At 40.5% G+C, this 13,495-nt stretch overlaps 1 protein-coding gene across 7 annotated transcripts in view; it reads right to left on the bottom strand.

Moving 5' to 3' along the window:
• Positions 1 to 989: 989 nt before the first annotated feature.
• Positions 990 to 13,495, bottom strand: part of ubap2l (ubiquitin associated protein 2-like) — a 38,333-nt gene continuing 25,827 nt past the window's right edge. For 5 of the 7 annotated variants that reach the window (XM_061742293.1, XM_061742292.1, XM_061742291.1 and 2 more), the window contains 6 exons: positions 12,545 to 12,762; positions 10,198 to 10,303; positions 8,602 to 8,727; positions 5,337 to 5,404; positions 4,999 to 5,193; positions 990 to 2,260 (listed from right to left, as the gene is read on the bottom strand). In XM_061742293.1, coding sequence (XP_061598277.1) covers positions 2,165 to 2,260; positions 4,999 to 5,193; positions 5,337 to 5,404; positions 8,602 to 8,727; positions 10,198 to 10,303; positions 12,545 to 12,762 — 809 coding nt within the window. In that variant the 3' untranslated portion in view covers positions 990 to 2,164. The remainder of the gene's footprint in view (positions 2,261 to 4,998; positions 5,194 to 5,336; positions 5,405 to 8,601; positions 8,728 to 10,197; positions 10,304 to 12,544; positions 12,763 to 13,495) is intronic. The other 2 variants (XM_061742295.1, XM_061742296.1) reach the window with 1 other exon arrangement.

The following is a 13,495-nucleotide window of genomic DNA, read 5'->3' as shown; positions in this document are numbered from 1 at the left end:
AAAAAATACATTTCTTCTGATATGAGAGCTCAATACACAAACATTTCGCTGAAAGTACTTGTGTGTCTTACTAGATTTAAAATGCAAATTTAGTTAAATTTAGTTTTATGGTACCATATTAATGTCTTTCACTGAATTTTAGACGTTTCAGTTGAAGAAAAAGTTTCCTCGCAACACTTTTCTATGAGGAAATGTTTTAGTGGAGCGTCTGACGTGACGTCACCTCAACAGGTGGCGGGAAAGGGAAGCCACGTGACTTCGAGAGGAAACGCCATAGACGTAGAAAAAAGGTATTCAAAACCAAAACACGTTTGTCTTGTTGAGCTGTACTGGGATTTAAAGTGTTGTAGAATATATAATGTAGAAAGAAAAACAGACCTCGCACCCAGCAGGATTGATGGGAAAGGGGCATGGTCACGGGTAGATTTATGGTTGCTAGGTTACGCATCTTCTCTGTCAGTTGTCTGGAATAAAGGCTTGTTGTCCAACCTCTGGAGTCTGCTTCATCCTGCTACACAGTAACTCAATTGAAATAATTGAAATTTGTTTAAGTATTTCTAACCAAACAGCCTTTAAAAACTTAATCCCTCCTAATAAGAGAATGTCTTGGAATCTCTTAAATCAGGCCTGTAAGAATAATGTCCCTAGCTCAGGTATTATACAGTTAGACGTACCAAACATTTGATGGCCCAAATTTCTTCTGGCAGTTCTGTTTAATTAGCTGATATTATCAGCTTCTTAAAAGCCCCTCAGCAACACAAACACTGGAAAATCACTGTCAAACTGTTAGAAGATGCTGTTGTACTCACAAGCCTCACAAATTTGTTTATTAAAAGACATTAACATCCAAAAATGATGAAAACGTCTTGGTTTATTTACTTAATATTTATATATTTTTTACAAAATAAAAAAAAAAAATATGAAAACAAAAAAAAAAAAGCTAACAAGTCTGCAAGGATTTGAGAAGGAAAAAGAGAAAGCCATTGACAAACGGACTACAGTACTTGTGTTTATGTATGTACAAGACTATCCATTTAAATTTCTTTTTTTTTTAAATGCACAGTACAAAAAAGAAAAATCACTGACAAAAAAAAAAGGAAAAAAAAAGTACAATTCTGTCCATCAGTACTGAATGGTGCAGATTTCCTTACATGTCGGGAGACAGGTGGTGTTGGAGGAAAGGGTGGGGGGGACATGAACAAAATAAAAACACACTGGAAGGCAGACTGGGTGTGTGTTGGCCTTGGAAAAAAAACTTCTGTTTTTCAAAATAGGTGGCATCTCACACAACGAATTTTTGATTCCTGGGAACGGTAACTGTAAAAGCGCTGGATACTGAAAAAAATCCTGTGCTACGCAAAAAACAAAGCACAGTACACAACCACGGCCCCATGTGTACAAACATACACACAGTCACATGACACACTTTCCTCGCAGTCCAAGCCAGTGAGCTTGTTTATATGTCTTTATATATATCTATATTTGGTAAAAAATAAACTTCACAACTCTACCAGTTTAGAGAATCATTTCTTCAAACTTAAAATATATAAAAAAAAAAAAAAGAAAGAAAAAAAGAAAAAAAACAACATTCAACAGCAAATTGTTTTTGGATATATTGTGTGGGAGGGAACAGTTTCCACCAAGGTTAAATTAGAAAGCGGGTTGAGGGTGAGAAATACAAAAACCAGCCTGTCCCCCCCACCTTCAGATTTTACTTCATTCTTCCACTTCAGAAAGAAATAAAGTGAGAACCAAAAGAAAAAAAAAACATTGAGGAAATGTTTTCTTTTAGAAAATAGTTCTATGTTACATACAAGTCAAAGAAAAAGGGGGTTTGGGGCGGGGATATCATATTACAAATTCCTCAACACTCAATATTTAATTTCTCAATTTATTTCTATAACCATTTAGCTCCTATCTCCCCGTTTCTTCTAAGCCCCTCTTGTCCCTTCCAGCCATCCATGCATGTCATCAGTGCTTGTTCTCTCGGCACAGCACCTCCTCTGACCACGGTCAGGACTGCGGGAGTGCTGGGCCAAGAAACTGGGGAGGGAAATCTCTGTAAGTGGAATGGGGAGTTTATATGTGGAGACCATTTGCAGAAAGAGTGCTGAGAGTCCCTCTCGGCTTGTCAACACCATGGAAGGTTCCCGCTCAGTCGATGTTAGTTTGCTCCCCAGTTATAGCTGTTGTATGCAGACTTGTTGATCTGAGACTTCTGTTGAATAGATGCATTCTGGCTACGCTGTCCAGTGCCGCTCTGTTGAAACAGAAAAAGATCATTGGTGAGGCGTCATTTCCTGCAAAGATTCAAATGATGCTGCACTTAACGGCAGGCGGATTCTAAAATACATTGCTTTTATCTGTCAAAGCTAAGTGCAAAATTGACACAACACAAACACTGCGTTTCCATGCATCAATAACCCTTTTAAAACCCAAATATTTGCAATAACCCGAATTTGAACGGCCATGTAAACATCAATAACCCCTTTGAATAACCCGAATTTGCTCATATTCAGGTTTTTAAAAACCCCAATATGACCCCTGGGGTACTCCTTTTAAAACCCGAATATTCAGTCATGTAAACGCCAAACAGAATATCCCCATCAAACGGAACATGAATTTGTTTTCTGCACATGCTCTGTTCACAAGGAATCCTGGTCTTTTGAGTCCAGGAAGTTCTTATAAACACGGAGAAACCAAGACCAGGAGGAGACTAATCACTTCATAAATGTAATGAAGGATATGAACATTTCTGCATTTGTAGACGGTAAAAAAGTACCGGAATAGCGAGATTTAAAAGAAGGTGAGAGAAAAGTTGCGCGAAGCAGCATTTGTTTTGAATTTGGATACAGGAAGAAGAAGCTGAAATTACTGTAATTGCATCATGACGTTCTCCGTGCGTCGCTGGTTTGATCGAGATATCCCGAATGATTAATTACCATGTAAACAGGGTGTACCTGTTAGCTCACGCATGTAAACGGAATATTCCGAATGTTTCAGTAACCGGAATATTAGCAATAACCCGAATTTTGACTGCATGTAAACGTAGTCAAAGTTGTCACTGTTTAGGGTAGTACTGTTGCATCATGGACCCAGATCAGAGAAGAATCATCTATGATGTCCACAGTAATAAAGTTAAATTTGCTGCATTTTGTACATTTGTGGCACAACTGGTAAACGTCTTTCAATTTTATAGAGTGTGGGCTGTGTCACGTAAAGTGAATGCGTAAATGCGCACAGCAGCGTTACAGCGGGGGCAAATAAATAAAAGTTAAGTTACAACAGTGATTGAAAACCAAACGAAGCGTCTGTGTCGTCTTCCTAAGCTGAGCGTTCAGAAAAACGCTGCAGGCGGTTTCGCGCATTCTTGTCGACTTTGCATGCACGAGGGCAACGCGATGGACACCCAGGCTGCCCAAAGGAAGACTGTAAGTCACTTCAAACACAAACGTTTTATTCTTTAAACCAGAAAAGGACAGTAAGAAGACAGACTACAGTTTACAAAGCACATTACTGGCCCTACTTTATGACACTGGTGCACTTTTATTTGCTTATTTGTTTACCTTCCTGCTGGGTATTTTAAGTTGAGCTGCTGTTTTCATTTAATTCAAATTTATGTTTAAATTTGCACAATTTTTACTAGTAAATAGTTGCACTATTATTACTCAATTGTTCAAGCTACCTCAAAGAGAAAATGCTCTGTTTAAGTGAAAAATGATAAAATACGGTCAGGTGAATAAAATAAAAATGGGGGAAAACCAAAATCAAATGACTGAATCTGATCAGGGGCAAAAAAACCTGATCGAAACATCTTGTACATCTAGTTTCTTGATAAAATACACAGCTTTTTTTTGTCATCATGTCAGAAGTAATACACCTTCCATTATCATGCCAGTGTGTAACAAATAGTTACAAACACTGAAAATAGATAATCTGTTATTACAATAATTTTCTCTCATTTTCAGACTTCCCAGTTACAAAAGGAGCAACTTTTCATATTTTCACTTTTCAAATAGGAACTTTCATTACCAAAAAAGTTGATAGCACCTGCTGTGATGAACACGCCACGCTGCTGGTGTGAACCAGATTTATTTTCAACCTCCAGTCCAAAGTAGGACGTTTAACGAGCAGTTTTCTCTAATGTGATGAACTTGTAATTGCAAGCGTCCATTTCTCAAACTGGAGAATTCTACGTGCATACAGGGTTTTTTTCCCCTCTTAAAAACAGATGAGATCCACAGCTGAAGACGGTAAAGACTAGGGAATGGGCGATATTTTACTGTTCACGATATACCGTCAAAAAAATTCCCAATGTAAGAATGTATCATCTCGCGGTAAAAACGATAAATTCCCGTTGATTACATTTTTGTGTAAAGCTGATTTATGGTTCTGCGTTAAATCGATGCAGAGCCTACGACGTAGGGTACGCGGCGACGCGCAACGTACGGTGCACGTAGCCGCGTACCGTACGCCGTAGGCGATTTAACGCAGAACCATAAATCAGGCTTAACAAACATGGCGGAAGGCGGATCTGAGAGCGAGGAGCTCGTTGTTAAACGAGGCTCCAGCTCCGTTATCTGGAACTGGTTCGGATTTAAAAAGAGTGACGAGGAGCAAACATCTATAATATGCAGAGTCTGCAAAAAAACTGAGTGCAAAGGATGGCAATACAAGTAATTTATTATATATTTTACATTAACATATTATTATATATAACAGCTGCTGCTGAGGTCTCCACCAGAGTGGTGTAATTGGTGTAGTTTGGTAGCATTTAGTATTCTTTTAGAGCAGTGTTTTGGGGGCTCCAAAGACTGAATGTGGTGATAGATTTATAGTTAAAAATGATGGAGTTGAATAATTATTATTTTTTTTAAATCGTCATTTTTATCGTTATCGGGATAAATGCCAGAAATTATCGTCATACATTTTTTAGTCCATACCGCCCATCCCTAGTAAAGACCACAAAAACCAAAATCCCTCCAGCCTGTGCATTACCTGGCTGTCTTGCTGCAGGTGGTGGTGCAGGATCTGAGAGTGGGGTTGTTGGTGTGGGGCCAGGATGTGCATGAAGGGGGCTGGAGCGTAGCCAGCAGCTGCTGGAGGGTTGATGGGCCCTCCACTCCCCAATGCTGACGGCAGGCTGAATGAAGCCGCTGGGGTCCCAGCGTGGAAACCCTGCTTCTCAAATGACTGCAGGAGGAAGCCACAATCAGAACTATTGACATTTTTGCACTACTCAAACTGTGTTTACAAAAAGTTAATTTAAAATCAACCAAAAAAACGAACAAATAAGTCCTTCATCAGAAGAACAGTTTGAAATTTTGTGTAATTACCTGCGTTTTTGTGTAAACAGACCCTGAAATATCTGGTACCCCCGTGTTGCTTGACGTCACAGACACTCCTGTAGAGACAGAGGAATAGCGGTTCATTTATTACATAAGAGTGACCTCCCCTAACCTGCCATGACCAGCTACATGGTTCAGTTCAGGTGGAGATCAGTTGAAAAGGCAGCACGGTGAGGCTAAGATGGTGTTGCATCATCACCGTGTATCTAATGGTTAATCTTCACGTGTGATCCTCTGCATCAGCACGGAGATGCAGATCAGGGTCAAGTGATTCGCCAAAGTAGGAAAATTCAGAAGCGTAAACTCATACTTTCATTACAAAATGTTGCTGCCTTCAGTCGTTGTCTGGTTGTGTTCAGTTCAGAATATAAACAGCAGAGAGTTGAAGTCTGATCAATACAATTACTGAACTGGAAGCAGTCTGACATTCATTGAGAACAATATTATCAGAGCTTTCATTTTACACGCATTTACATGCAAAGTGAGAAAACATAAGATGGATACACTTTCTTAGATGCTATTTTTGAAAAGAACATCCAAAAATCAGTTTAAGGAAACTGCTTAACATTTTACACCATCCATCCATCATCTATACCCGTACAGAAGAGTATTAGGGCCAGAAGTAATATAACAACAAACAAATAAAAATAATATTTTAGAGGAGGAAGATTTTTTTTTTCATTATGCACTTCGAGAAAAAAGTCGAAATGTCGAGATTGATGTTGAAGTACAATTTCGAGAAAAAAGTCGAAATGTTGAGAAAAAAGTAAAAATTTCGTGAATAAAGTCGAAATGTTGAAAAAAATGTCGAAATTTTAAGAAAAGTCGAAATGTCGAGAGAAAAAAGTCGAAATGTTGAGAAAAAAGTCGAAATGTTGAGAAAAAAGTCAAAATTTCGTGAATAAAGTCGAAATGTTGAAAAAAATGTCGAAATTTTAAGAAAAGTCGAAATGTCGAGAGAAAAAAGTCGAAATGTCGAGAGAAAAAAGGCGAAATTTCGACTTTATTCACAATTTTTTTTCTTTTTTCTCGAAATTGTATTTCAACAATCTCGACATCTCGTCTTTGTTGTCGAAGTGCACAATAAAAAAAAAATCTTCCACTCTCAAATTTTTTTTCTCTTGCCTGGCCCTAATACTCCTCCGTATTCCATAATACCTGCTTACTCCTGTTTTAAAGTCACAGATCTACTGAAGTCTATCCCATCTCTCTTCAGGTTAAGGCAGGGCTACACCCTGGACAGGTTGCCAGTCCATCACAGGGAAACATTTGTTTACATGTTTCTGAATATTTATAGACCAAATGAAAGATGTATGAAGCTGTGATTCTGTCAGAAATATAGTTAGAAAGTGTGTTTTTAGAAACAGAAACAATGACACATTTTAAACATTTAAAAGTGTTCCCCTAGGATTTTTTCTTTTATATTCCCTTTTTTTTGTGGGGATGGGTTGTCAGCTTTTAGGGATACACTTTTCACACCACAGACACACGTGTCCATTTTCTGGCTACACTGATGCTCCTGCTGCCAAAAAGAATGACGCGCTCTGCAGGACACTTTCAGAATTAATGATTAGCATTAGTATCTGACAATAATCAACTGTTTCGGTGTTTGTACCAAGGCATCATAAAAATGCTGCAAATGTTCAAAAGAGCCTGGAGAAAAATAAAAGGCTTAAAAATCAACAGAGATTGGACTAGAAATTTCAAAGTGATCACGATACAGCAAATGCAATTTCATTCTTGAGCAGCTTTACTAGTTAAAATAATATGCTAGAATGGGTAGGTGCATTTTTTTTCATGCACTGAACTTCTCTTACTTATCAGAAGCAAGCAGTACTGGAGTTGAGGGGGGATGAGGGGGGACGGCATCCCCCCTGAAATAAAAACGGTCAAAATCATCCCCCCTGTAAAACTTCCACCCCCCTTTCCATCCCTTATGTCATTTCATCAATTAATATGGTTTTACTGCTATTTCAACATTTAGAGTCATCACCAGAAAAATTACTTATTTGACCATTTTCACCTGTTTCAAGTAAATTTTCACTTGAAATAAGTAGGAAAATCTGCCAGTGGGACAAGATTTATCTTCTTACAAGCAAAAAAAAATCTTGTTCCACTGGCAGATTTTTCTACTTATTTCAAGTGAAAATCTACTTGAAACAGGTGAAAATTGTTGTTTTTTTCCAGTGATGAGTGTTGTTTTAAGTGTAATGAGATTTTTTTTTTTTTACTAAAATGAGACATTTTAACTAGAAATAAGACAAATATTCTTGTTAAGATTTTGAGTTTTTGCAGTGATCCATTTTACTTATCCTGTGAAGGACAGAGTCATATTGATAAGTTCAGAAAAGTGTTTTTTATTGTTGTGTTTTGATGTATTTGATGTAAGCCCAGTGGATATTTAAAGCTTACAGAAGGCTGCATTTAACTGCTGCTATGTCATTCCTGCAGTATTTCTGCAGGTGTTTTGGTCACTGCTATTATTTGTAATATATTATATTATTTGTAATCAGCACAAATTATCGTTCCCCATATGATAAAATCCACCATCCCCCCTGATTTTTTTTTTTACAACTCGAGTACTGGAAGCAAGTCATGGAAAAAGCCACAACACACCAATAATAGTCATAGCTCAGAAATAATGATAACCAAACCCGTATGGACTTCTCTGCAAGGCAAACTTGTTAAAAATAAAAGTACTTGTGTGCACAATGTTGCAACCTACGAAGAGATCCTCAAACATAACATTCATGTTACCCTAGAGTATCACATGATATCCAGTAAACATTATTTTTCCCTTCACTGATCATTGAACTCAGAACTGTGATGTGATCGTACAGGCAGTGATGATGTGGATGACAAGCAAGCGACAGACGATGGGACAGCATCACCAGAGGAACTCATCATCAGTGTCATTCAACAAGCAAAATTCAAACTCGCCATATTTTTGGTACCAAAACAAACAGGTATGGTCTGATGATGAGTTACCCAGCGGTGATTCAGCCAACACAGGAAACGGCCAACAAAGCTCGTAAGAAAAGCAGGCTGCACTAGACCATCTATAACCATAGATATAACCATCTGCTCCACAGGTGCAGCTCACCAGTGATGAGGTGAAGGAACAGGGGCAAAGAGGGGAGAGGGGTGGCTGATCACACAAGAAGGGCCCACTAGAGGAACAGGGTTTTCTTTTCTTTTTTCTCTCTCTCTCTCTCTCTCTCTCTGTTTCAATTTGGCATGTAGCGGCACTCACCGACTCCAGGCCCGGTGACAGAGCTGGCTGGCTTGTTTTGTGCAGAAGCAGCAGCGGCCACGGCAGTGCCGTATCCGCCCTTACAGAAATCCCCACTCCCTGAAGCCTGGCCCACATCCTCATAGCCTGCAACAGTCAGACACACAGCCGCAGCCCACAGCGTTAGACACACCAGGCAGGGGACGCAGACCTGCATCAAGTAGCATTTGCAAATAATTCACAGCGTGCGTTTGAAGTTGCACCTTACGGGCGGGTTTTTAACCAGATTGACATTACAGATGGACGTTTAACACCAAACTGTAATGTTTTCATTGGTAAAAACCCATCCTGGTCCAACAAGCTATTCAGAATGATCAGCAACATCATTTGCAAATACTATTTGACCTTAGTCTGGGGGGAGGAGGTGAGGGGAGTGAGGGGACACGCAGGGTGTGTGCGTGGAGGGGGGGGAGAGTGAGCTGGAGGTGGGTAATGGCAGAAAGCAGCAGATGGTGCAGCTTAGAACAAATAGCTGTTGCAGATGTTGTGACTACAAGTGGATCCTAAGTGATTGTTATTGAAAAAAGAAAAGAAAAAAAAAAAAAAGAAAAAAAAATACCATTTGACAATATAGATTTTAAGAAAACAAGGCACCACTCTAAGAATAATGTTCCTAGCAACAAGTATCCTACGTAATACAGGACTGTCTCAGAAAATTAGAATATTGTGATAAAGTTCTTTATTTTCTGTAATGCAATTACAAAAATGTCATACATTTTGGATTCATTACAAATCAACTGAAATATTGCAAGCCTTTTAATATTTTAATATTGCTGATTATGGCTTACAGTTTAAGATTCCCAGAATATTCTAATTTTTTTTGAATATTCTTGCAATATTTCAGTTGATTTGTAATTAATCCAGAACGTATGACATTTTTGTTTTTGTAATTGCATTACAGAAAATAACAATATTCTAATTTTCTGAAACAGTCCTGTATAGTAAGATGAAGAGTTCATTTGTAGATGTTAGGTGAAGATGAGGGCGTGCGCAAGAGATGTGGTTGATGGTTAGTCCCCGGGAAAAACTCCACTTGCTGAAATAAGCAAAGCAAGCCATGAAAAACAGCAGGAAACCAATAATCTCCCCCCCCTCCCTTTTTTCCTCCAAACTACTGTAGCCAAAAGTAGTATTGGTTTTTTCTCCTCTATCCAATCCTGTTGGTCTTAGACGTCCCAAAGCGATATTTGAAGAATTCATTCATTAAGGGAAAAAAGCTCCTCACATCTTCCTCGAGAATACAAGAAAAGCAACACAAAATGCATTTGTCTTTCTGTCACAACTCACTACACCCCCCCCACCCCGCCCGCCCCCAAACAAGTCACAGAAGCTTTCCTTTATGCGATAAACAACTGTCTTGACACAAAACAAATGTCATGACACAAGTACCGCGTTTTTGCTTGGACACGTTGAAAAATTCAAATGACATGTCACCCCTGAAGAAAATCCACTAGCTCATTGTGAGGATCATCACAGCATCAATGGTATGCACATTTACAGAGCAGGACATTTATGACACTCTAAACATCCTACTTTAACATGGTTAAACGCCCTCACCAGTGCTGTATCCATGGGAACCGTAGCCGCTAGCCTGCTGAAAGGGCGTGGCTGATGCGTTCACGCCGACATTCACGCCGTGCTGTTTTGACGAGGTAGGAGCCACCTGGACAAACCAACCAAAACACTTCATACTAGAACGGTAAAAAACTATACAATTCTTAGAGAAAATGGGAACACATTTAGTTCTGAAATACACTTTTCTGACTAAAAGGACACACAGAACAAAGTACAGTAAAAAAATCTCCCCCTCAAGATGTAAGACAGATTATAATCCTCTTTAACCCTTGTGCCGTCTTTGGGTCAAAACCTAATTATCCTGTTCCTTCTTTCCTCCTGCTCTCTCCTTCCTTCTCCCTTACTTCTTTCTTTCTTCCCTTCCTTCCTTCCTTCTTTTCTCCCTCCCTTCCTTCCTTCTTTTCTCCCTCCCTTCTTTTTTCCCTCCCTTCTTTTCTCCCTCCCTTCCTTCCTTCCTTCTTTTCTCCCTCCCATCCTTCTTTTCTCCCTCCCTCCCATCCTTCCTTCCTTCCTTCCTCCCTCCCATCCTTCCTTCTTTCTTTTCTCCCTCCTTTCCTTCCTTCTTTTCTCCCTCCCTTCCTTCTTTTCTCCCTCCTTTCCTTCCTTCTTTTCTCCCTCCCTTCCTTCCTTCTTTTCTCCCTCCTTTCCTTCCTTCTTTTCTCCCTCCCTTCCTTCCTTCTTTTCTCCCTCCTTTCCTTCCTTCTTTTCTCCCTCCTTTCCTTCCTTCTTTTCTCCCTCCCTTCCTTCTTTTCTCCCTCCTTTCCTTCCTTCTTTTCTCCCTCCCTTCCTTCTTTTCTCCCCCACTTGCTTCTTTTTTCCCTTCCTTCCTTCCTTTCTCCCCTCGTACATTCTTTCCTTCTTTTCTCCCCCACTTGCTTCTTTTTTCCCTTCCTTCCTTCTTTTCTCCCCCACTTGCTTCTTTTTTCCCTTCCTTCCTTCTTTTCTCCCCCACTTGCTTCTTTTTTCCCTTCCTTCCTTCCTTTCTCCCCTCGTACATTCCTTCCTTCCTTCCTTTCTCCCCTCGTACATTCCTTCCTTCCTTCCTTTCTCCCCTCGTACATTCCTTCCTTCCTTCCTTTCTCCCCTCGTACATTCCTTCCTTCCTTGTTTTCTCCCCTCCTTCCTTCCTTCCTTCCTTGTTTTCTCCCCTCCTTCCTTCCTTCCTTCCTTGTTTTCTCCCTTCCTTCCTTGTTTTCTCCCTTCCTTCCTTGTTTTCTCCCTTCCTTCCTTGTTTTCTCCCTTCCTTCCTTGTTTTCTCCCTTCCTTCCTTGTTTTCTCCCTTCCTTCCTTGTTTTCTCCCTTCCTTCCTTGTTTTCTCCCTTCCTTCCTTGTTTTCTCCCTTCCTTCCTTGTTTTCTCCCTTCCTTCCTTGTTTTCTCCCTTCCTTCCTTGTTTTCTCCCTTCCTTCCTTCCTTCCTTCCTTCCTTCCTTCCTTCCTTCCTTCCTTCCTTCCTTCCTTCCTTCCTTCCTTCCTTCCTTCCTTCCTTCCTTCCTTCCTTCCTTCCTTCCTTCCTTCCTTCCTTCCTTCCTTCCTTCCTTCCTTCCTTCCTTCCTTCCTTCCTTCCTTCCTTCCTTCCTTCCTTCCTTCCTTCCTTCCTTCCTTCCTTCCTTCCTTCCTTCCTTCCTTCCTTCCTTCCTTCCTTCCTTCCTTCCTTCCTTCCTTCCTTCCTTCCTTCCTTCCTTCCTTCCTTCCTTCCTTCCTTCCTTCCTTCCTTCCTTCCTTCCTTCCTTCCTTCCTTCCTTCCTTCCTTCCTTCCTTCCTTCCTTCCTTCCTTCCTTCCTTCCTTCCTTCCTTCCTTCCTTCCTTCCTTCCTTCCTTCCTTCCTTCCTTCCTTCCTTCCTTCCTTCCTTCCTTCCTTCCTTCCTTCCTTCCTTCCTTCCTTCCTTCCTTCCTTCCTTCCTTCCTTCCTTCCTTCCTTCCTTCCTTCCTTCCTTCCTTCCTTCCTTCCTTCCTTCCTTCCTTCCTTCCTTCCTTCCTTCCTTCCTTCCTTCCTTCCTTCCTTCCTTCCTTCCTTCCTTCCTTCCTTCCTTCCTTCCTTCCTTCCTTCCTTCCTTCCTTCCTTCCTTCCTTCCTTCCTTCCTTCCTTCCTTCCTTCCTTCCTTCCTTCCTTCCTTCCTTCCTTCCTTCCTTCCTTCCTTCCTTCCTTCCTTCCTTCCTTCCTTCCTTCCTTCCTTCCTTCCTTCCTTCCTTCCTTCCTTCCTTCCTGGACCCGAAGACAACACAAGGGTTAAAAAAAAAACAACAAACCCCCCCAAAACAAATCTCCCTATTTTCCTTGTGAGTGTGTGATTCTGATTTCAGCAGCTTGTTGAGATGCAGGTTTTCTCACCGGAAACACAGCGGGTCCGTACTGGAAGGTGTTGGGCAGGCCGGGCATGCCAGTGTAATAGGGTAGGCTGGTGTAGCTGTAGCCGGGGGGCAGCGCCGGGTTGAGGAAGGGCTGTTGTGTGGTGTGATGCGTCTGGGTCTGATTCTGTTGGGTCTGAGCTAATGTGGTGGCTGGAGCTGGAGATGATGCGTCGCCTCGACCAAACTTTGATAAGTCGCCTAAAAACGGGTCAAAAGAGAGGACGTTAAGAGTGGGAAATGGTGTCAGAAGGATACATACTGCAAAAGCGATGCACAACATGAAATAGTTTGTTTGCTTTAACAATTGGTGCGTATGTTTTGGGGCTTTTGTACCAATCAAGTTCTAATGCTGAGGAGCCACCGAGATGTGTGCTGGTTGCTTAAAACGCTACACTTCCCCATCAAAGTTGACAGTTTAATGATGGAGCAACAACAAAATCAGCCGGTTCTATATTTAGTGAAGGTGAGCATTTGGGAATCTATCACTAAATTTAATCTCAAAGGAACACGCCAACAGCAGGAATTACATTATTAAATTTATTCAGCAGACAATTATAAGATTGTTTTGCATTTACTTGTTTATCAGTTATAAACACAATAAACTGTAACCCAGCTGTACACAGATAAAAAGGCAACTGGGAAGAAATCCTTGGTTTAGAGCACTGCCTTTCCTTGCCAAAGAACAACAGCTGGACAGCCATCACCAAAGTTGGTTTATATCATATATAAAGTGGTCAACATCTGAAGTGGATCAGAACATTTAATCAAAGTTGTCCCCAAGACAAGAACAGATGTTCAACATTCTTGCATAACATTTGTGTTTCTGATCCACTTCAATTGTTGACTACAGTATTTCAAAAGTATCTTTATGGAGGAAAAGAAGCGCATCTATACCTAGATTCTAACAGATACTTTTAACTTTCATATAACT

The sequence above is a fragment of the Cololabis saira genome, chromosome 15 (assembly GCF_033807715.1).
Source record: "Cololabis saira isolate AMF1-May2022 chromosome 15, fColSai1.1, whole genome shotgun sequence".
NCBI lineage: Eukaryota > Metazoa > Chordata > Actinopteri > Beloniformes > Belonidae > Cololabis > Cololabis saira.
This window is presented reverse-complemented; position numbering and strand designations above follow the sequence as displayed.